Source organism: Eubalaena glacialis, chromosome X (genome assembly GCF_028564815.1).
Source record: "Eubalaena glacialis isolate mEubGla1 chromosome X, mEubGla1.1.hap2.+ XY, whole genome shotgun sequence".
In the NCBI taxonomy this organism is placed as follows: Eukaryota; Metazoa; Chordata; class Mammalia; order Artiodactyla; family Balaenidae; genus Eubalaena; species Eubalaena glacialis.
Window position 1 is genome coordinate 59,424,064 of NC_083736.1, and position 22,937 is coordinate 59,447,000.

At 46.3% G+C, this 22,937-nt stretch overlaps 1 protein-coding gene across 1 annotated transcript in view; it reads left to right on the top strand.

Moving 5' to 3' along the window:
• Window positions 1–984: 984 nt before the first annotated feature.
• Window positions 985–22,937, top strand: part of MSN (moesin) — a 66,367-nt gene continuing 44,414 nt past the window's right edge. Inside the window, exon 1 of the mRNA XM_061179161.1 lies at window positions 985–1,211. Within this exon, the coding sequence (XP_061035144.1) occupies window positions 1,200–1,211 (12 nt within the window). The 5' untranslated portion in view covers window positions 985–1,199. The remainder of the gene's footprint in view (window positions 1,212–22,937) is intronic.

Sequence of the window (22,937 nt, forward strand, 5' to 3'; positions counted from 1 at the left end):
CAAAGAATACTCAGACCATGCCTCCGCACAATTACCAGTGGATAGTAGAAAAAAGAACTATGGTCCGTCACTTTCAAACTAAAGCTCAGACTTAACTAGATGACTGTTACAGTCTAGAGCACCTCTATCCTGGGATTCTGTGACCTTGACAAGAAGCAGAAAGGATGCTGGCAGACATATCTCAAAGGAGTGGACTGGGGGTGCATCTAACCTGGGGGAATTATCAGACAGTGAATCAGGTATCAGTGAATGTGTTGGAGGGGCTATAGGATCAGGATTTGAATAAGGTGGAGACTGGGATTGGTAGGAAGGAAAGTGAATAGAGACAGATATGGGAAAAAGGAGCCCAATTCTGATAAAAATGAGGATTGAGCAAGGATGGGGATGAAATATGATGGGAAAAGCGATATAGAATCCTACAGAACAGAATCGATGAAGTGTTGTAGAAGCTGAGGCAGTTTAGCCAAGAGAAAAGAAGTTTCAGGGGGATATGGGATCTTCAGACTTCTGAGGAGTTAGGGACAGCAGGGGATTTGTGTTGTCTCAGGGAGCAGAGCTGAGATCCATAGGCGGAGCCACAGAGGAGTTCAGATACACACGGGAAGAACTTTCTGAGAGTCAGAGCCGTCTTGAGTAGGAACGGAGAGTTTTGACAGGTAGTGAGCTCCCCATTAGTGGAAAGTTGCAGCCAGGGCTGTAAGCCTCTTTCCAGGGTGCGGCCTAGGGCCCAGCCCTACTTGGGGGTGGGGCCGAATGGCCCGGATGCTGAGGGCCAGGGGCCGTGAAGGGGGTGGGAGAGGGGCAGGCAGGCCTAGGTGAGTGGTGGGAGCCCCCACCGGGGCGCCCAGGCCCAGCCTAGCCCCCAAGTAGCTGGTGTGGCCAGGCAGGGCAGGGCAGGGCAGGGATGGGCTGGGCGGGGCGAGGCCGGCGGCAGGCTAGAAGGCGGGCGCGAGGGCGGGGAGCGGTGCGGAAGCCGGGCCACATAAAGGAGCGGGCGGTGCGACGGGGGCGGCTCTTTCCTGGGTGGGGTTTGTGAAGTCGTGGCCCGTTAGCAGGAAGCGGAGCAGTCGCCCCGACGCTGGCGAGAGACCCAATCCGAACCCCCAGTCCCCGGAGTCCGAGCCGTGTGTACTGCGTTCTCAGCGCCGTCCGACAGCTCCCAGCCAAACTTCACCAACTCCGCCGCCTTTTCCGCCACCATGCCCAAGACGGTGAGTGCCGGGGATGGGCGCTTCCTACCCCGGGGGCTCTTGCGGACCCTCGTAGCCCCTCGCCGATGGCCGGGGGCTTGGGCAGCCGCGCGTCCGCTCGCGATGCCGCGCCTTCCGCCGAGGCCAGGCGTGGGGAGGGGCGGCAGTGGAGTCCGGGTCTGGCGCGCTCTCGCGGGTAAAGGGGTCCAGGGATAGAAGTGTGGGCCGGGCTGGCCGGTTTCTTTCGCAGATTCTAGTTCCTTGTGTTTGGATTGCCACAGTAGGGAAGGCTTCCTTGGGGGCCCAAGGTCTCCTTTTACCCCTGACGGGCCCTGGGCGCAGGGGAGAGGACTCTGGTTCGGGGGAGGACACTTACCCCAGTCCAGGAATTGGCGCTTTTATGGGGCGAGGCTGCCACTGACCAGGAGGGGCCATGGGAAACGAGAAGCAAGGAGGAGGGTGGGAGCTGCTCAGGGCGGATCCCGTACCCCCACTCACCTTTCCCACAGCCTCCCCAGGCGGCTTCAGCTGTTTCCCACTAGGAGGGGAGGAGAGAGTTGTGGACAGACTCATCGAGGCCGCTTGCTCTTACCCGGGAGCGCTAACACTTCACTAGGCACCAGTCTGAAGGGAGGCAAGAAGACTTTGCGGGCGGGGCGGGCTGGACGCGCGCGGTGGGGGGGCGGCTGGACGCGCGCGGTTGGGGGGCGGGTCGGGGAGAAGAAGACTGGTTTCTTCCTCCTCTCCACTCGCCAAATCCCTGCCTTTCCCATTACTTACTGGCTCTCTATTTCCTCCTATCCACTCCGTACTAATCTGTGAGGTGTGGACTCGCCTGTGGGGGCCACACCTTTCTAGGGTGGTGGTAGCTTCTAAGGATCTGGTCTCCACCCTACTGGCTGTTTTGAGAAGAGAAGAAGCCTCCTGGGAGTGGGGCCTAGGGGGGGCCGGATGCCCAGGAGGGAGGGGGGAGGGGTGTGCCTGAATAATGAGCCCTGCTTGCTTTTGTGCAAGTCATGCCAAATGGCTGCTGAGGCCCTTCCCTTGCTCAGAAAGGCTGGGTGACCACCCTGGCTTGAGTCCCTTAGGCCAGGCAACTTGTTGCACTGGCTTAGGCTATGCAGTTATCCCAGACCCCTCTCCCTAGGACTGCCTGAGCCTTGTAGAGCTGAGATAGTGACTAGTAGCCTTGAGAAGGACTGAGGGTCCCTGAAAGAGAGGAGTGGGGGGCCCAGTTCTTTTGGTGTGTGCTGAGCTTTAGTTGCCACGTTGCTGTGTTCCAGCCTTACTGCGAAGTCATTGTTGCCTTTCCAGAACCTGTCCTTCAAAAACACCAAGTTTTCAACAAGTGTGTACTTCTACCATCTCTCTCTTTTCAGTTGCTAATGGTTTTATGACATGGGGCTTTTCCACACTCCCCCTCACCCCCCCCCCCGCCCCACATACACACAAAGTGAGACAGAATGGTTTTGAAAAGGGGGGAGGGCAGTCTCCGCTATCACAGAGGATTATAAAAATCCTTCCAGGAGCCTCTCTTTGGTTTTATCTCTCTGTGGTTGACTCTTCGACTCCTCTTCAGATGTGGCTTTGCCTAAATAGGTGGGTGGATCTCTGGGAATAGACTGTGCCCCACAACCGCTTTTCTTTAGTGACATCTCTCATCCTCAATCCTGAGATATCTCTCATTTAAATGCAACTTAATGGGCCTGGAAATTATTTCAAAGTTATCTAAACCATCCTATCTCAGTCAAAAGTGGCAAAGAAGACAGCATGGTGATCTTTTTCCTGCTGTGGAGAGATTGGAGTATGAGCTGTTTGAGGTCAGGCCTAGGGTACTGAAAGTACCTGAATACTGAAAGTAGTTTTATGCAGATTGACTGAAACTTGAATCATGTTGGAAGGAGAGGGCTGAATTTTGATAGACTGGCAGCTTTGGAGAATTTCCTATGCTGTTTGGCTCAAGGAATTGTGGTGCTCCAAGGACAATGGTGCTTCAAGGACAAAGGACGACCCTGCCTGAAAAAGTTTCAGCGTTACACCCCCTACCCGACTCTTAATCGCCCTCCCCACCATGTTGCGATGGTTATGAAATTCCTGAGCCCACCTGGGCGACGCCCACCTGGGCAATGGGACCTGTCCCAAATAAGGAATGGTCAACTTTTAGGAGAAACAACTATATCATGCCTGTTAAGACCATAGAATCTTAACCTGAAAGGAATCTCAGACACTATCTAGTATCTCTCTCTCTCTCTCTCAACTAATGAGGATATTTAGGCCTAACAGGAAAGGACTTACCACCTAAGGGCACATGGTGACAGAACCAAGATCGGGGTCCGTGCTTTTTGATGCTCATCCCATTGACCCTCTATTCTCACTCAGTGAAGGATTTTTGAAGTTGAGCCCCCTCTCTTGCTCAAAGCAAATTGCCCCCTATTCTCAGGACTTTCTGGTCCTCAGATAAAAGGAAGTGGATGATTTAGGCAAAGTAACCAAGGTTGGCATTTGTTTGGTCTCCTGGTGAGAGTTCGAGGTGTCACAAAGTGCCTCATGTTACTTTTCTCATTCCTTATCCCAATGCTGAGGCATCCAGGGGCACACTCTAGTTCACTGCATACCAGCTAGTAACTTTAATGAAGGGAAAAAATTCCTTATTCTCCATTCCTTCTTCACTAGTGTGCTTTAGGCTATTTCTGGAGTATGACAGATAGGGAAGGTAGTGGAAAAATCAAATCCATTCATTCATATGAACGATGTCTACAGTCTGTCTAGGGTTAGTTTCACTTTTACAGCCAATTTTCTCCCTTAGTCACCCAGCTCCCTTTAAATCTGTTAAAACATGCCCCTCTACACGCCTGTCCCCCCAACCAATTCTTGGATTCTGTGCTTCTACTTGCCAGTTTCCTGAGTCTGCTTTAGTAGCCAGAATGAAGAAGTTTATTAACTACTGTCTATACTTTGTGGTGATGATAAGACAGTTGTTAAAAAAAAAAAAAAAGGTTTTTTCCCCTCCCTACCCTCTTTAACTTTTTTAGATCACAAAGTCTTTGGGACTCCTGGATTCCCTGAAAAGTGATTGTTTTGAATTTTCAAGGTGTTCTTGAGTTTTTGGTTTACTAGAGTCGAAAAGGCTCTTCACAATTGTCAGGTCCAATTGTTCTCATTGTATAGATGGCGAAACTGAGACCCACAGATAGGAGGGACTGACCTAGAATGATGCAGCAAGTCAGTAGTGAAGCTAGGATTTGAATCTGGGACTTAGTTAGAGGATCAGTCTTGGTAAAACCTCTTCAGTTTGCTGAGTTTTTAGCTCTAGCTCAACAGGTCAGGGGAAAGGTGATCAAATGGTCATTGATGGGACCATCCATGTGAGCAGATGTAAGGAGTCCAGCTCCTTGAAGTATTTGAAGGCTTCTGGGTCTGCATTCAGCTAAACTTTAACAGGGGCTGTGTGGACTGTTTATTCTCCTGCCATTCCTAGCATTACTTGAGCCACTCGAGTGGCACTAAAGTGGTACTTGCTGAATAGGAGGCAGAATATCAGTCTCTTAACCCTTCCCTGCCTGTAGACTTCAGGGGTGGACAAAGGATCAGGAATGGAGGTTATGTGAGAGAGACTGACTCTTTGGATCCTGCATTTGTCCACTTCTTCGGTTCTCCAGTTCACTTGGCCCTCTGTGAAAGTTTAGATGATAGAGCAGGAACCATCTTGGGGATTTCCTTTAGGCTTCTCCTTGAATAGCTCTCTGGGCAGAGAGGGGCTAGTGTGGCAAGAGAGCCTTTGTGGGACCCTCGAAGGTACCAACTAATCTATACTCTATCATGTTAGGCTTGGAGAAGGGAAGGTTGCTCTATGAGTGGGTGACAGAGATGGTATTGATCACAAGTCTGCTAACTCTTCATTATTATCTAGCTGCCTGTAACAACAGCTTGTTTTAAGGGTGTTCTTTTTTTTTTAAACTTTTTAAAAAATTTTATTTATTTTATTTATTTATTTTTGGCTGCGTTGGGTCTTCGTTGCTGCATGCAGGCTTTCTCTAGTTGCGGCGAGCGGGGGCTATTCTTTGTTGCGGTGTGCGGGCTTCTCATTTGGGGTCTTCTCTTGTTGCAGAGCATGGGCTGTAGGCTCACGGGCTTTAGTAGTTGTGGTGTGTGGGCCCAGTAGTTGTGGCTCATGGGCTCTAGAGCGCAGGCTCAGTAGTTGTGGCCCATAGGCTTAGTTGCTCCGCGGCATGTGGGATCTTCCCGGACCAGGGCTCAAACCCGTGTCCCCTGCATTGGCAGGTGGACTACCAACCACTGTGCCACCAAGGAAGCCCTTGAGGGTGTTCTTCTTACTTTTCTCTTTCTTCCTTCTCTCAGGAGATTGCTTTACTGAATGGTGGAGCTGGAAGGGACATTTAGAGGTCATCTGGTCTATTTCCCTGACTCCAATTCCAATTCTGTCTAGAGGGATGAGATGAGTTGACAGCTACATTTATTCTGAAATCTTTTCTAACAGTGTTACTTGGCAACAGGATATCTAGGTCCCTTTGTATCTTCCTGGGAATCCCCGTCACTGGAATTTCAAAACTCAAGGTCCCCAGAAGGGAGAATATCTGGCTACCAACACTACTAGGATTGGGTCTTTCATGGCTAGAGTTACTGAAAATTGGCATCATTACAGGTTGGGAACAGTCTGTTTCTGATCTTTCAAAGAAAGAACTGAGTTTATCATGTATATCTTTCCTAACTCATGATATTTTCTCCCTGCTACCCCACTCTACTCTTCTTCCCCCGAAGAAAAAACAGTACAAAGGTAATCTCTTTTGGGGCAGTCTGTTGGTCAAGTGAAGGAGGTGGTCTTGTCATGATTGACTGGTTTTGCTGTTCATCCCTCCTCCTATTTAATGCTTGATAGAGCTGAAAATCTTTTCAATTCCAGGTTCTGATTTGTGGTGCAGGAGCAGTCACTTGGAGGGTTAGCTCAGGACTCCATTGATTTGGTAGGTGGGTGTTGGGAAATGGCAGGTAACACTGATCTGATAATTTTTCTTCTTCTCTTTCCATGTAAGAAGAACATCTTCCCTGTCCTCAGTAAAGTGATCCAAATGAAGTGGGCCTTTAGGCAAGGTCTTTCTTCAGGCCCTCAATCTCTCCAGCTTGTCATGAGAGAACTGTACTAGTAATAGATACATTCTAGGGACCCTTCTGGTACTGATGTTCTTGAAAGCCTTGATGGTACAGCCTCAAGCCTCCCATTTGTACGTCTGTTCCTTCAGACATCCTTCCCTTAACATTTGAGTGCCTTCTTTGTACCAGGCAGTGTGCTAGGCTATGCTGAGAATACAAAGTTCAACAGCACTTGCTAAAATGTATCTTCTTGTCCCCCTACACCTCTGGAGTGCTGTTTCTTCCTGGGTACTGGGTTCAGAATAGAGAGTTTCTAGCTTGGGAATTGGTTTGTCTCATTAGTAGCTCTGGCAGGAACACTGGCATGAGTGTTCTTGGCCGTTTCCTCTTGAGGCTACGGACTATGGCCTATGTCTATGGGCTATGTCTGAGGAACAAGAAGGAAACCAACTGAGACTATATTGTGAAGGCTGTGGGTTGACTGAAGAGCCTCAGACAAACACTCAGAAAACCTCATGGGTTTCCCCCCCTTTCTTCTCCTTGCCTGTCTGTAGCATAGGCCCGCCCCCACCCCCTGCCTCCTGTAGTTCTGCTGAGAGGCCAGGAAGCTACTGAGTTATATTTCAAGTTTACTTTTAACCTGTTGAGTGTGGTAGTTAGATATACTGGTAGACAGTCAGGAGCTGGTGGGCATAAACCGACCTCCTAAGGTATCTATCACCAATGAGCTGAAGGCTGGCTGTTGTGGGGTGCAGCATTTCAAATGCATCTGTATTTACGATGACCAAGAGCTTCCTTAGCCTTAAGCTTCCCTTTTAGCTGATTGTTCTGAGTGGTCTGGGTTTCTCACAGGAGTGTTTTGAATCACAGAGCAAACGAGCTGGCCTTAAACTTTGTAGTTTAAGTTTAGTTTATATTTTAGTTGGGGATACCAAAGCCCAAGAAACAGAAGTGATTTGAATGAACTGGTAATAAGGCTATGACTAAAATCCAACTTGCCTGGTCCCAGATTAGGGGAGGAATTTTGAATGCCTGCCTTTTAAATGGCACTTGCTGCAGTGTGCTCAGTGTTTTCTCCCTTTGTGCTGTGGGTGACTTGACCATAGTGTTAAAATGGTCCTGGGAAGAGCAGTGGTTCTGAGTATGTAGAGCTCATCTCAAAGGTTACTTTGTATGGAGATAATTGAGATGATTCAGGCTCTGACCTTGCTTTTGGGATTCTTTGTAGCACTTCCCAGGAAGGTAAGTGTTTTGCTTTGGCTGTAAAGTGTGGTGGAAAGTAGATATGTGCACTGAAGGGAGGTAAGGAGAGGAGACTAGCTGTTTTCCTGCTTGAGGCTAGACTTCACAGTTTTAAGAGTTTTTATTTAAAAAAAAAAAATATATATATATATATATTTATTTATTTATTTATTGGCTGCGTCGGCTCTTAGTTGCGGCATGAGGGATCTTTTGTTGCAGCTCGTGAGCTCTTCGTTGCAGAGCGTGGGCTTCTCTCTAGTTGTGGCACACGGGCTCCAGAGCGCGCAGGCTCAGTAGTTGCAGTGTGCGGGCTTAGTTGCCCTGCAGCATGTGGCATCTTAATTCCCCGACCAGGGATCAAACACATGTTCCCTGCATTGGAAGGCGGATTCTTAACCACTGGACCACCAGGGAAGTCCCAGTAAGAGTCTTTATTGAGTAGAGTTATTTCTTTTCCATATTCATACCTGGAAAGGTTAGCCAGCTTGTTCAGGATCACATGAAGTTGGTAACAGTTTTTTTTTTTTATGATAGCTATGATTATCCTTATCAATTAATTAATTAATTAATTTATGGCTGTGTTGGGTCTTTGTTGCTGCGCACCGGCTTTCTCTAGTTGCGGCGAGCGGGGGCTACTCTTCATTGCGGTGTGCGGGCTTCTCATTGCGGTGGCTTCTCTTGTTGCGGAGCACGGGCTCTAGGCACGTGGGCTTCAGTAGTTGTGGCATGCGTGCTCAGTAGTTGTGGCTCACGGGCTCTAGAGCGCAGGCTCAGTAGTTGTGGCACACGGGCTTAGTTGCTCCATGGCATGTGGTATCTTCCCGGACCAGGGCTCGAACCCATGTGCCCTGCATTGGCAGGTGGATTCTTAACCACTGCGCCACCAGGGAAGTCCCTTGGTAACAGTTTTGAAAGGAGAACTTGGCTTTCCTGATTCCCAAGTTAGTGGTCTCTCGCTGGACTTGCCTGACTTGGAAGGATGACTCTTTTCACCCATGGGACACAGATGTCCAGAGAATTGGCTCTATGGTGATTACATTAACAATATGGCCACAGTGGAGTTCCCCTAAATAGCTTCTGCTGTAGCAAGTTTCAGTCAGTGGGTGACTCACTTCTTCTGGGGCCTCAAAATGACTTTTTTCTCTTCCTGCCTGCCCCTCACCCAAGTTCCCCACTTTCTCTTTGCCATTTAAATTTTTGAGCTCTGACCTCTTTGTATTCTGACTCAGTGCTCCAGCTTGTCTTGTTCCTTGAGTTAGGAGAATATTATGGTACTTTCTTACACTTTGGCGACAATATTTTCTGCTTTGCAACCATTTGAATACAGACTGGAGTGTCCTGGCCTCAACCCTCACTACTCACCTTTAGGTTTTGTAGGCCAAGGCCGATGAAGATAGCTAGCCAAAAAAAGGACTTTTTAGGCCTTTATAGAAAGGGAACATAGAGTACTGGTGAAAAGCACAAACTCTAGAACCAGACTGCTTGGATTCAAATTCCAGCTCTATGACCAACTAGTTTTGTAGCCTTGGGCAAGTTACTTATGTGCTTCATTTTCCTCAACTGTAAAGTGAAGATAATGGTAGTACCTATCTCGTAGGGTTGTTGTAAGGATTAAACAGGGCAATTCCTATAAAGTGCTTAGAACTGTGCCTAGCATCTATCTAATCAGTGCTATGCAAATGTTAGTTATTATTATTTATGGAACTACTATATGCCCAACCCTGTGCTAGGTAGGATGGTAAGAATGAAGGCAGGCAGCTGCATTCTCACTGTTATTTGAGTGGTTACTAGGTACTATTTACTATAAGGGATACAAATATATGAATGGAGGATACAATTGCTGCCTTCATAGATCTCCTATTTAACTGGAGATTTAGGGCTAACTCACTTAAAAACAGTTTGACAAAAGTGTGTACATGACATTTTCTATAGATTTTGAGAAGGGAGTTTATTGGGACATGAACAGGGCTTTAGAGGATGTGTACACTTGGGGGCAGTGGCTTTTCTGGGTGGGACAGTGATGTAGTTTTGGTATGTGGGTGTAAACCAAGTGGCCCTAGGCCAGTGTTCTCTTGAAATGAGTTTGTCTGAAATGAAGGAAGGCTTGATGTGCTGATTGTTTCAAGGGATTGTGGATTGTACAAGCCACAGAGTACATGTCAGCATAGACCAAGTTGCTTTTTAAAGGGTCAGTTGGAGCCAACAGTCTTGTCTCAACTGGCAAACCCCTTCTGAAGGGGTTTGTTGGGGGAGACTCTACCTTGGGTTTTCCAGAATCCGGTGAATTAACTAAAACAAATTTTGTTGTCTTTGTTGCCCAAGTGGGTATGTGAGCAGCTCCTTCCTTCATGTTTCCATGTGAGCTAAACCAAGGAATAGAGCTTAGTGATTACTCTCTTTAGGTCAGCAGCCTAAAACCAGCTTTTAGTTCTCTCAGTGGCTTTGCTATGAGATAGGTATTTGAGAAAGGATGGAAATGAGGGGAGGATTTCTTCGTGTGTGATTGTGATAGGTTGAAGAGTGTGGCATTTTCTGGCCAGGACCCAGCTGGAGCATCTGGGCCTTAAACTTGAAGAAAGAACTTTTGGGTAACTTTCAAAGCACAGCTCTTCGGCTGTGCCTGATGACAGAACCAGATTTGATGCTCCTTTCAGTGGGCTTGTTGTGGCATAAGGTAAGTGTTGAGTTAGCTCCTAGGCCACTGGTATGGTGACCTACCACTGTGTTTGCTTAGTAGTAATGCTTTGCCAGGTAGCTCCTGTGATAGGTGACTTCAAAGGTTGAAGTTTCTTCCTGTCCCTGGTGACCCTTCTCTGTGGGAATTTGGTAGATATTTTGTGTGGCCAGGGTATCAATCCAGGTCTAATGAGAGAAAAGTTGAGATGTGGGCATTTGGTCATACGTAACAAAGTATAATCCTGAGAAATCCTTTCCTGGATATTTATTTGGCAGATAGGAGGGGGAATAAGGCATACCTATTGGGCTTGGTCAGCATTTCCTTCCCTATCTTTAGTCCTGGCCTCCCTTAAATACCTGGGAAAGGTCAAGGCTCATTTTTCTCCACTGAAGTATATTTAGATAAGGTTCCTGATCTCACTGTCTTGGTCTAATCTGCCCCTCACCCTTCCCACACCCCTGTCCTTTATCAGAAATCTCAGCCTGAAGGTTAGATGAAGTATACCAAGAGTATACCTGTATACCTGTTGTATACCTGTTGTAATCTTTAACTGGGGTTGACTAATCTGTGGTATGCAGTTGGAGGGTGGGGGTCAAGGTAATAGCCAATTTGGGGGTCTTTAGTTAAGGTGTACAAATCTTTGCTATCTTCAAGGGTTTTAAGTGAGCTAAACCTCTCTCCAATTATCCTTGCAGATTGACTAACTCCTGGGAGATTGACTAACCCATAGAAGTTCCCTTGTTGAGAGCAAAAGTCACTTAACATTTTGTGTTTGAATTTTTCTTTTCTCTAACTTGAAAATATCAACAATATCAGAAATATTTAACTGGAGTAGAGCCCTTTTCCTCAGGTTCCTTACTCTTCTTGGCACCTGGGCCTTGGCCGATCTAGCATATGCTTGGTGAGGACATCTGCCACTTTGCTTCAGGGTTATCCTACACCTCTCTGCTGGTACTTGGAGAGGTGCTACAGCAGGACCTGAAGAGGGCCTGGGGAAAATTTAGCCTTAGTTGCCTTTCTTTCTACCATAGCCTGGGCATTTTCCTAAGGTTGGGAGTTTGCCGCCTGGCCTTAGGCCAGTTGCCAGAGGAAACCAATGACTAAAGGCTTCCTCCCTGCGACGTCAGCTTCTGGAACCTTTCCTGATGATTCCTTACCAGTCAAGTATGCCTTATTTGGCTATATTTTCCCCCCTCAAATGCCTTTGCCACCTCAACTAGTGCCTTGTTCTTCTTTGGTACAGGGAACACCTTCCTCATGTTTATATAGTGCCATCTGCAAACTTTTATTTTCTCCTTCTTTAAGGCTTGTTTGGAGCAGGAGGTGAGGCTCTTTGTTGGGGCCAGGGTGGGGGCCAGTGAGAAAGGAGAGAGGAAGATGAGAGAGCTTTGGAATGACTGTGATTTCTCCACCCTGCTTTCTTATCTCTCATTGCCCTCCTTACCCTGCCTGGTCACCTCCCTCTAGCTTCTTACTTAGATCTCTGATAGCCTAAGAGTAGTCTTGCTCGGCCTGGAAAGGCTCAGATCGTGGGGGTGGGGTGGGGTGCGGTTGGGCTCTCAGCATCTGAAACTACTCCTTTGGAGTAAGTAAAGCCTTCCAGTTGCTGAGTTCTTTACTTGTGCCTTTCGTATGCCTAGGCTTCTCACTTGACTTTCCAGAGCGGGCTGCGTCCAGCGTCCCTCTGCCTCTTATCTCCAGTCCTGAGCTGTCTAGCCCTAGCTTAGAAGAGCTCAGCTTTTGACACAGCTTGGAGCACTTGTCTGGAATTTTTTTTTTAAATGCTTTTGAGTAGAAATGGTACAACAAAAAGAATAACAGACTGAATCAGGATACTTGGTTTTTAGTCTCTGCCTGTGTGACCTTGGGCAGGTCACTTTTATGGGCCTTAGTTTTCATATCTGTAAAATGAAAACATTGGCTTTTTCTGACATTCTGATTATTTGTGCCTAGTCTTTAAGAAGATAGTAAGAGGTTCTTGGAAAGAGTGTAACAGAACAGAGAACAGTGACTATTTGGAGAAGTTGCTCTTTCCTCTTTAGAATGGTATTGGGAGTGTCATTTCCCCCCCAGCTATCAATGTGTAAGTAGCCCTCTCTATTTCAGTGAGTTCTCCTTAGGTGCATTAGATCCACGTACCACAGAGCTTGCCATGGGTATCCTGGCTTGGAGAGACAACTGTTAACTGAGTGCCTTGTGGGTGGGGCCTTGGAATTCAGCCTGCAGAGTACAGTTGCTGGCTATTTTGGGTCATTGGTGACTCCAGGAAGAATAGAAGACCCTTGAATTGGTCATTGTTCCAGTAGGGAAGGAGAAGACCAAGAAACAAACCAAAACTGAAATGCAAATGAGATTTGACTTCCTCTACTCCCTTCCCCCACAACATACCTCTCCTTAGGGTTATGAAATTGCTTTTGGCTGAGTCTTAAATTGCTAAGCTCCCCTTCCCCTTCTTCTGTCGGAGTCACCGCTGTCTTTCTTGCCCTTGGATCGGGAGAGCTAGGTGATGTGGTCTTGGGTGGAGTGAAGGGGAGAAATTTCTAGTGAGGGAGATTGCCATAGGCCTAGTGTTCAGCCTTCAACTTATCCTGCATTTTGTGAATATGACTTCCTGTGGTGTTAGACCTGTAGATGAAAGGGGAGGGATTTCTGAATTTCCCATGAGGGAGTGATAGGCTGATGAGGCATAAGCTAGTTCCTGGAGATGGTGTGCCCTTGGCTGGATCTGTTTTCACCCTTCTTCTTCCTCCTCACTGACATTTTGTACAGTGCTTGCTTGTAAATCAAGGATCCCAGGCTGTATATCAACCACCTAGGAGTTGGCCATGAACATGATCTTCACCTGCCCTGAGCCTCCTGGAGTGAGGGCAAGATAGAAGTCTTCTTGGCGTCTGTCTTCTTTCCTTTGGGAATAAGTTCCTAGGGCAGTTTAATCAGAGAAGACTTAGTTGGGTAAAGCTGGACAATGCTTTTGGGTGGAAGATTCTTCTCCAGCATTGAGCTGGAACGGCCTCTGGACCATGCAGGAGCTTGCTGCTTGGAGTAGCCACCTTGCTGGCAGCCTTTCCTTCCTAGGGGCCTCACATGTGTTGTTAAGGATTCCAGTCACAGGTGGTAGATTAGAAATGCTATTGGTGAGGGAGAGTAGGGAAACCGGTAGAGGAGAGAGAAGGGGAGAACGAAAGAGGAGTCAAATAGAAGAAGAGTGGTTATTTTTATACTTCCCCTTTTTATAAAACCCAACATGGCATATGACAGAGTTTAGCAAAAAGAGGGAGACATCTTCCATAAGTCCACCATTTTAACATAGCAGTTATTGTTTATGTGTATTTCTCATCACATCTCATATATGTACCTTAGTTTTCCATGGTATAATCATATTGTACATAAAAAAAAATCTTACTTCTTTATCCCTATTTAACATATCACTAAAAACTTAGGTAAATGCTATTTAGTTTTTAAAAACGAACATTTTAATGCCTTTACAAAATTCCATCCAATGACTATGTCATAATTTACTAACCATTCCCCTTTTGCCGGTCATTTAGATTACTCCCAGCATTTGCCAGTATTTATAACACTGCAGTGAATGTGAAAAAGAGAAAATCTAAACCCCTTAGCATGGTATATATGGAGAGCCCTTTGATACCTGGCTCCATCCTAGCTCTCTCTCCAGACTCAGGTCCCACTTGGCCCCACATGTACGCTATGCTGTAGCTTTGTGGGATTAAGTTTCCCCAAGTAAGCCTTACCTCTTATATCTTTCACCTTTAGCATATGTTTTTTCTTTCAACTTGAAATGTCAAGTGTCTCTTCCTCACCTTCCCCCACTCCATGACACCTCCACTGGATACTTTCTTTAATACTCCCAGGTAGTATTAGTTGTACTATCTTCTGTGTGCCCACTGTACCTTGTGAGAATTTCTGTTATGATACTTACCATGTGGTATTGAAGCCACCTGGGCTCCCATGCTTTCTCCTTTAGTAAACTTGTGGATTTGAACGTTTCTAACTCCTCCTGCTTCAAGAAGGGGCTGTTGTTCAGGTGGAGATGGTTAGGGATGGGCAGGCCTTTGAAGAGCATATAGTCAGTGACAGACATGGAGAAGGGGAAGCAGCAGTAATGTATGCAAGGGATCCAACAGTGTTGAATGAGCACCTGGTAGGACATACTAGGTACTGATAATAGAGAAAATACACGTTGGAGAAGGGACGATGCATTAGCACCTATAGGGTGGAGAGCCCTGAGAGAGAGTCTTGCTGGCCTTGACACACCAGAGCAGACTTCTCAAACCATTCCAGATCTCGATTTCCCATCTGTAAAATGGAAAGAGTAATAGCACCCTACATCTTAGGGTTATGGTGAAGATTCGGGCACTAATGCACCTGGAAGTGCTCTGTGAGGTGTGGGGCACAGGGGAGGGAGGGTAGGTCGACACTCCGTAATTTTTGTTCCAGTTGGCCTTTTAAAGTTCTGCTCTATGTGTGTTGCTCATCAAGCTTCTGAGCCCATAACGTCAGATGCTACAGTTTCCCCGAGCAAACATTCCCATAGGTGCCCCACAACCTGATGCTTTTGGTGGGAGGTATGCAGGGAAGTCCCCATCTCCCCACTTACCTGGGCAGCATGGCTCCAACTGGCCCCAGCACAGCCCTACTAAAAAGTGGCCACAGGTGGCCGGGGAGGGAGATACCACCTTCTCTTCAGCTCTTTAGCAACAAATGAGTGGTACTAGAGTAGAGGGTTTCCTAACATCTCTTCAGCTGGAGGTGGAAGTATTTATAGAAGCTGCAGTGAAACTGGGCACCTTTCAGGCCTTCTGGCCTCAAACCAGCCATGTACTGTTAGAAGGACAGGACTCTGTGTCTGTCACTGACTATATGCTCTTCAAAGGCCTGCCCATCCCACCTGTCTTGGGCAAATAGCTCATGGGGAACATTCAAGGTCTTTGGATAGAGATTCTCCTCCATCTAGTGTGACTTTTATTTTCTCCACATACTACCCATGGCTTCTTGCTGCTGTCCTGGCCATTTGAAAACCCCGAATCCACCCCAGAATTTTATGTTTTACAAAGGAAGCAAATTACCTGAATCTATGGAAGATCTATTTGTCAACTATAAAACACAACAAGGGGAAGAGACTTGCTCAAGGTCATGTAGACAGTCAGGGGCAGAAGCAAGTCTTTAAGCCAAGACTCTCAGGAGTGTGTTGTTTTCATTCTATCAGCTTAGCCCACTGAGAATGTAAGCTTCTTGAGAACAGGGACAGTTTCCCATTGTATCCCCAGTACCTAGCACAAGTGCTTGGCATAGAGGAGGTGCTCGACAAATATTTGTTGAATAAATACATTAATAGCTACTATTGTCAAGTTGGAATTGTCTTGCACAGACTCCTTTGGCTAGGTCTACTAGAAAGCCAAACAACAATTTCAGGGGCCCACTGGAAATTACCTAATGTGGACCCAGCTGGGCCCTGGAAGAGTGGCGCTAAGTAGTGCTGAGAAATGGGGAGGAGTTTTCCCTCTTGTGCACCTTGAAGAACCTGTTTACCTGTGTGTGAGTGACCAGCTTGTTCATAGCTAATTTCCATTCCCTTTTCCCATGTCTTCACACAATGCAGTAGTGTTCACACCAAGGGAGAATATTCAAATCAAAGTTTTTAGTGGATTTTAACAGGTAGTCGTGCAAGCATTTCTATTTGCGTTTGTGAAGCAACCCAGAGTTTGGCCCTAGAGTACATATTTGAAGCACTACCCAGCTTTTAAAAATTTTTACTTTTTTGTATGTGTGCTGCTCATTGTGGCATGGCCAGCATTGCAGGACTGCATTGTGTAATCTAATCCTGAGAGGTTTGTGCTCCCAAGGTTTAAGGATTGAGTTAGCTCCTCTGCTTAGAGATGGGTAGGGCCAGACACAGATCAGGAAGGACAGCAGGGAAATGCTGTAGATCATCATGTTGGGGCACCCAGCAGCCGTGTTCTGCTGTTGCTGCTGTTGTCACCACCACTGCCACCACCATCACCCAGGCTGCCTTAGGTCCCAGACTGTGTATCTTTGCAGATTTGGGCCTGTTTTAGTCAAGGTAGGCTAATTTGGGGAGCAATAGGAGGTATTCTTCCTCCCACACATTCCCTGAGAGAGGGGTGTGGCCAGCATTTGGGAGGTATAGGTTTAGGCTTACTAGATAGGGTTGGGTGGCCTAAAATAGCAAGAGCCTCTGAAGGTTATCTAGTCTTTAAAGGACTTTTTCCATCTGTTCTTATAGTGCTGAGCTAGACACCGTACGAAGAATAGAAACAGACATAGTCTGTGCTTTTTGGTAGGGCAGACTTTAATAAAACCAGACTTTATTTATTTTACAATTTTTGATTTGTGTTTTTTCATTGTGAAACTAATACGTATTTGCTGTGAGAAATAAAACAACACTGAAAAATACAAAATCCCCTGTTTTCTGCCCTGACTCTATTCTCCAGAGAGAACCAACATTTATGTGACCTAGTTAGTTATATGAACTTAGACTCCTTTTTAAATGCATTTATACACATATAACTTTAAATACACACATAATACAAATCCATACTGTTCTGCAACTTGTTTTTTTAAACTTACTATGTGGTGGCCATCTTTTCATATCAAATCAGATTTTAACATCTGTATGGGCTCATTAATAATCAAATTATCAAGTGGGTGGAACACTTAAAAGCACTTAAAAGCGTTTCACAAATGAAAAGGGCTCATATTCTTCATTGAATGGAAAATAAAGAGAACATTGTAAGGGCTTGCCTGCCTGAGAGAGAAGGCTTTCTGGAGAAGGAGGGAGTTGTGGACCCTTCTGTTGGGATGAAGGATAGGGTGATGAAAGCTGTTCCCCTTTTCAAGCTCAGTAGGCCCCACTTTTAGAGATTGCTGTGATTTCACCCATGCCTAAGTGATCTGAGTGGAGTGATTGGTGGTAGGGTAAACCACTTTTCTGTGCTTAACGTGGCCCTCTCCCTCTTCTGTGGTTTTGCCAGTTTGGGGTAGTTTGATTCCAAACAGTACCTGACTGAGAACCCTGTTCCTCAGAAGACCTCTGGCTGCTATAGCTATCTGAGGTTGAGGAAGGAAGCTGTGTGTGTGTGTGTGTTTTGTTGGTGTGCACATGCCTTTCCAGTCTTCCCCAGAGAAGAGCAGTGAAGCTGGATTAGAATCCCCTCACCCCGTACTTACCAGGGATCTTGTCCAAGTGGCAGAAAAGTGGAATTTTGCAGAGTGCTCAGCTATAGCTGAGGCATCCAGTTGAAGAACTGAGAAAGATAGTGATTTTTGAAATGCAAATAAATACAGTTGACCCTTGAACAATAGGGAGGTCATGGGCTCCCCACCACCACCGTGTTCTGCCAGTCGAAATTGCATATAACTTTACAGTTGGCCTTCCATATCCCTGGTTCTACATCCACATATTCAACCAACCAACCACAGATTCAGCCACCTGCAGATTGTGTGGTACTGTGGTACGTTTTTATTGAAAAATACTCGCTTATAAGTGGACCAGCACAGTTGAGAGCCATGTTGTTCAAGGGTCAGCTGTACACAGTATATTAAAAAAAATCTAGCCCAGTGGCCACTCCTGCTCTTAGAAGCTTGCTAGCTTGAGGGTACTGATCATGTTGAAGAAGCCAGGCCAGGCAAGGAGAAGCAGGATTACCAGAAATGCAGGCTCTCTTCTGCTCACTCATGGCATGCCCCACCCTTCTCTTGTCTTCTTAGTTCCCAGACTTTCACAGTGGGTGGAACAGAGCTTATGCTTGTCCAGCCTTTAATCCTAGAGCCTCTGCCACCAGAGGTTGACCTTGATTAGGCCAGGCCTACTACAGGCCACTGCAGGCATTATTCCTTCCCCTTTAGGCAAACAGGAAGCTGCCTGCAAATTGAGTGATTGGAGCTTTCTGAATCCTTGTGGGGCAGGGAGAGCAAGGCTCTGAGGTCAGACTCTAAAAAGGGAAAGGGAATGACATTTTAAAGAATTTCTTGCGCTACTTGAGAAGGCTTGGATCCAAAGTATCTTCAGGAATTTATTGTAGGTCAGGCTTGTAGGAAGATACGTGTTTCAACACATATTAGCTGTGTGACCTTTTGGAAGTCCCTTAACCTCCCATTCTTCATCGGTAAAGTGGGGATGATAATCCTCAGTGCTGGTGGGAAACTTGGATAAGATAACATTAAAAAGCCCTCGAATGTTAGTTCTATAGAAAATCAAGCATATAGGATTCAGGTGCTTAGAGAAGCGTAAATCATATTTTCACACCCTCTGTTGACAAAAGCAGTAAAATGTGTTCAGTGGATGAAAGACTTTCACCTCACCATTAAGAATGGTTATGATCCTTAAAAGGGTAAGCCTCAGTTATCAGGAAAAGTTCACTTCTGTGGAACGGATCATTTATAGACCATTTGGGACGAATGATGCATTGAAATATAATCGGCTCTCAACTATCCATAACAAAACATTCTTCTCCTAGCTATGTGTGGACTGCCTGTCCTAAGCCATATGAGCCCAGGGAATGCAAACTCCCTTGGCCCTTCTGATAGTCCAAACAAGACATAGTTAGTTACATAAATATTTCCAAAAAAAACCCAAAGTAAAGTGGTTAGATTGCTACTGCTGAGTTATCCACAGGGTATTATTCTTACGTTGATGTGGATAACTGACCTTAATCAAAAGAATAATGGTGAACTTTGGCTTCTGGAGCAAGGAAAGTGATGGGCTTCTACTTCGCAGATCATTTATGCCCTCTGTGACCATCCCTCCAGCCTATGAACTCAGGTGGGTGTGACAAATTTATAAGACTGGGATTAGGAGAGAGGCAAACCATTCAAAGGATGGAGCTAGGAAAGACCATGTGTGAGATTGCCCTATATGGACTGTTATTCCAAGGAGGATTGGAACAGTTCTCAACCCCGCTCCCCCTGCTGGGATCTAGCCTTTGTCAGAAAGAGGCAAGACTGAAGAAATCTTGAAAGAACTACTAGAGACCTCTCTGGGCAAGTTCCGCTGGAACCTCTAGCTGTTGAGTAGCCCAGAAAAGGGAATTTTTTGGTTAGGAATCTGGGAGGGAGTTATAAGTTTAGGGGGTAGCTGCCTGTTGTCCAAGTAGTTCCCTGTTTAAAATGGCCCTGTCAGATGTGAATTGAAGGAATCCCTTTATAGGTTGGCTGGCATTGCCCTGCAATTATTTTCCAGTGTTCCTAGCTGTACTCACCCCTTGTCTGGACCAAAAAAAAGTCCCCAGCACAAATACTGATAATCTTTACATTTGTGATATGCATTGTAGTTGTCAAAGCCCTTTTTACCACTATTATTATTATGTCATTTGATATTCATTAACTCTCTCCAGTTGGCAGGTTAGGAATTATTAACCCTGCTTTTTCATATGGGGAAACTGAGGCTCAGAGAGGTTAAGTGACTGCAGAAATCACTCAGCTAATGAATAAGGAACACAAGAGTTCAAAGTCTAAAACCAAAGTCTAATGTTTGTTTTAGACTTTGCATGGGGTAGGGGGTGTAGAAAGGGGAGATGAGTGTTGTTTCATAAAGGCCTGGACTTAAGCTCTAGTCATGATTAGGCCAGAGTTTTGAGGCTAGAAAAGAAGTTTCAGCTTTAAACATCAGGTCCTTCCCCTGTTCTAATAGTTGCTCAACCTCCCTTTAGTCTCGCCTAAAATATCATGAGTGAAGAATAAAGTTTAGAGAGAATTGTAGTAGTTGGGATCTGTGTGTGGATGTCCACCTGTCATGTTTGTGTTCTGCCTGCTTGGGGCCTGGCCTGACACTTGTTTTGTAGCTGGCTTCGTATGTTACCCTTCTTGCTAATGTCAGACCACTGCCTTCAAGGCTGGTTGAGCTTTCTACCTGGTTGGGCCAATAACTTACTTGGCTTTACCTTGCTCTTGGATACATAGATGTTACTTGTTAGGAAGTGAGAATTGTTTGGGGATTGCTTCGGCCTAGCTAATGTAGAGTCTTGTTTGGACCTTGGCGGGAGCGTTAGTGGAAGAGGTACTGGGGAATTGTGGAAAGAGCACTCTTCTGGAGTTGAAGAGCTGGAGTTTAGTCTGAGCTCTGCTGCTAGCTTCCCAGGGCAATCTTGACCAGGCCCTTGCCCCTTTTGGGACCACAGTCTGTTCTTCGAGGAGTTGGTTTGGCTAATCTCTGAGCGCCATTCCTGCTCCTCAAGTCTGTGATTTATTCAGAGATGTTGCATTCCCTCAACAATGGAGGGTGGTCTGCCCCACCTTGGGTAGGGGGATTGTGGCACACATCTCAGAAATGTTCTCATTCTGTGGGATACTGGGCCAAATGGCAACTCTACCAGCTCTGAGAGGTTGGGAGTGATCAGCTACACCTGGCCTTAGAAGAGAACCCTTCATAGAAAGGCCTTGGGAATGTTATGGAGCATAATTGGGTAGAGGGTTGGGCAGGCAAGGGTGGCAAGAATCAGACCTGGCCTGATCTGGGTAAGGAAGGAAGAGGTGCTCTGGAAAGGTAGTACTTGGGCAGCCCCCCAGAAACAGGCAATAGGATGACATCATGAGGTGTAGACAGTTTAGTGTAGTCCCTGGCCAGATAGTTCCTGGTCACAAGTAGTTGGTAAGCCCTCAGGAATGTGACACTGTCACTAAGCAATGTGTCACTAGAGCAATCAAAGGCTGTGGAAGCAGGAGGAACAGCTCTCCCTTGTCACCATCTCCGTTGTGTAGAGTGTGAGGTCCTTAAAGTTGGGCCATGGAGACCAGATGTGGCAATGGAGAAACCCAGTTTGTAATGGCAGATAGGCCTGGTCTTTTAGAAGAAGGAAAAATCATAATGCTTGCTTAATGTCAAAGCATGTGAGGTTGAATTTACTAGTGCTGATGCATTTGAATTCTTGTGGATTTGAAGCAAGGTTGGGAAAAGGGGGAAATTTGAACTCATGACCCTAGTGGCCCTAAGGGCTAAAATGAAGGTGGAGTTTAACTGTTAGGGCTGCCCTTCTTATAGTAGGGTGTTGAGTTCTGCATGGGAACAGCCTTCTGATCCATTGGGGAAGTCCAGCTTGCCTATACAGTTAGTTGGTCTTGGCCAGCTTGTGGAAGCATGTTGTAGACTCTGATTCATGTTTTGGCTTAGGGCTTTGGGCATCAGTATTTTTTAAGAGCTCCCGTAGGATATTCTAATTTTGGGCCAGGGTTGATAACTACATCCTTAACTGAAGCCTCTCCATGTTACATCTGAGAAAACTGAGCCTAGGAAATGGAGGCCCATGCCCATGCCAACACAGCATGAATATAGCTAAGCTGAGCTGAGACTTTGTCTAGGGCTGTTTCCACTCCATTCATAGCTGGAAGTAAAGGTGGCCCAGACAGCTCAATTGGGCATTCTCTAAACTTGGTTATTGGGCCTGGATGAGATGGGAGTTATGCACCACTCCCCACCTCAAGTACTAGAGGAAGGGGTGAGGTTCAAAGAAACTAACTGGACCCCAGGGAGGTAAGCAGCTCTCTTTAGAGCTCGAGTTCACTGGCTAGGCATGTGCATACCAGTGGTGGTGGGAGAGAAAGGATAGGACAGGATGGAAAGTGAGTAATGCTGTGGACACCAAGGCATTCAGTTAGTGGGAACATTACAGGGAGTTGGTGAGTAAGAGCCCAAGGATCTGGTGACTTCATTCCTCAGTTCCATATAGAAGTGCTGGGCTGGGACCCTGCCTTGTGTCCAAGGCAAGGTGCTTTGGAACTGAAGACTGCTGATTCTCCACTTCCTGCTTCAGCTGGATGGCCTTTACATCTGACCAGGTCCCAGCCCTTGCTGCTCCTATACTTTCAGAGTACACCAAGCTCTCTCATAAGCCCTGGCACCATATCACAGTGTGGTCTTTTATTATTTCCCAATGTTTTGTATGTGGCACCCCAATTAGAGAATAAATTCCTTTCATGATTGGAAAGAGGGCTTTGCTCCCAGTCTTCCCAGGAGCACAAGAAGGTGCTTAGTGTGGAGAACCAGGCAGTGCTAAGAAGGTATCTTGGTTTCTTTTCTCCTACCAGCCTCCAAAGGAACTTTTTATTTGAAGAGAAAGGTGACTGGGAGCTTCAGGGTGGATATAGCACACACTGCATTCTTTGGGATCCAATAATTACATTTTTTCACTACTAGATGGGGAACGCTTTGAAGTAGGGGCTTGTCATAATCTCTGTATTCTCAGTGCCCAGCACCCTGCCCCACACTTTGCAGGTACTCAATAGCTGCTGAATTGATTTGAAGGCATCTCTTCTCCTGTTCCCTCCCTTGAGTCAGGCTAGACTCCCTAGAAGCCTTCTGTCTCCTGGGGGAAGAATCTGGAAGCTAGGGAGGAGGAAAGGGCTGCATCTGAGCATTAGCTGTTGGTGTATCCCTTGTATCCAGAAGCCCACAGTTCATAGTAGTAGTTGACTTTTAGAGTACACATACTTTCACACATATGTTTTTGTTTTTCTTTTTTTTTTTCTACAGGAGGGGCAAGTATGAGGGCATGAAGTGGGAGGTTAGAAGGTGGGCACTCCTGAATGGTTGTTTCTTTTCACCACTTGCTTGTGAGAGAAGTGCTAACTGGACCCTTGAAGATCCTAGATCCTAGATCCTTGTCCAGAGGAGAAAGGCTTGTGTGCAGTGTTGGCCACTAATGGAGGTCTTTAGCCTTGGAGCTTTGTGGTTGGCATTAGTTTCA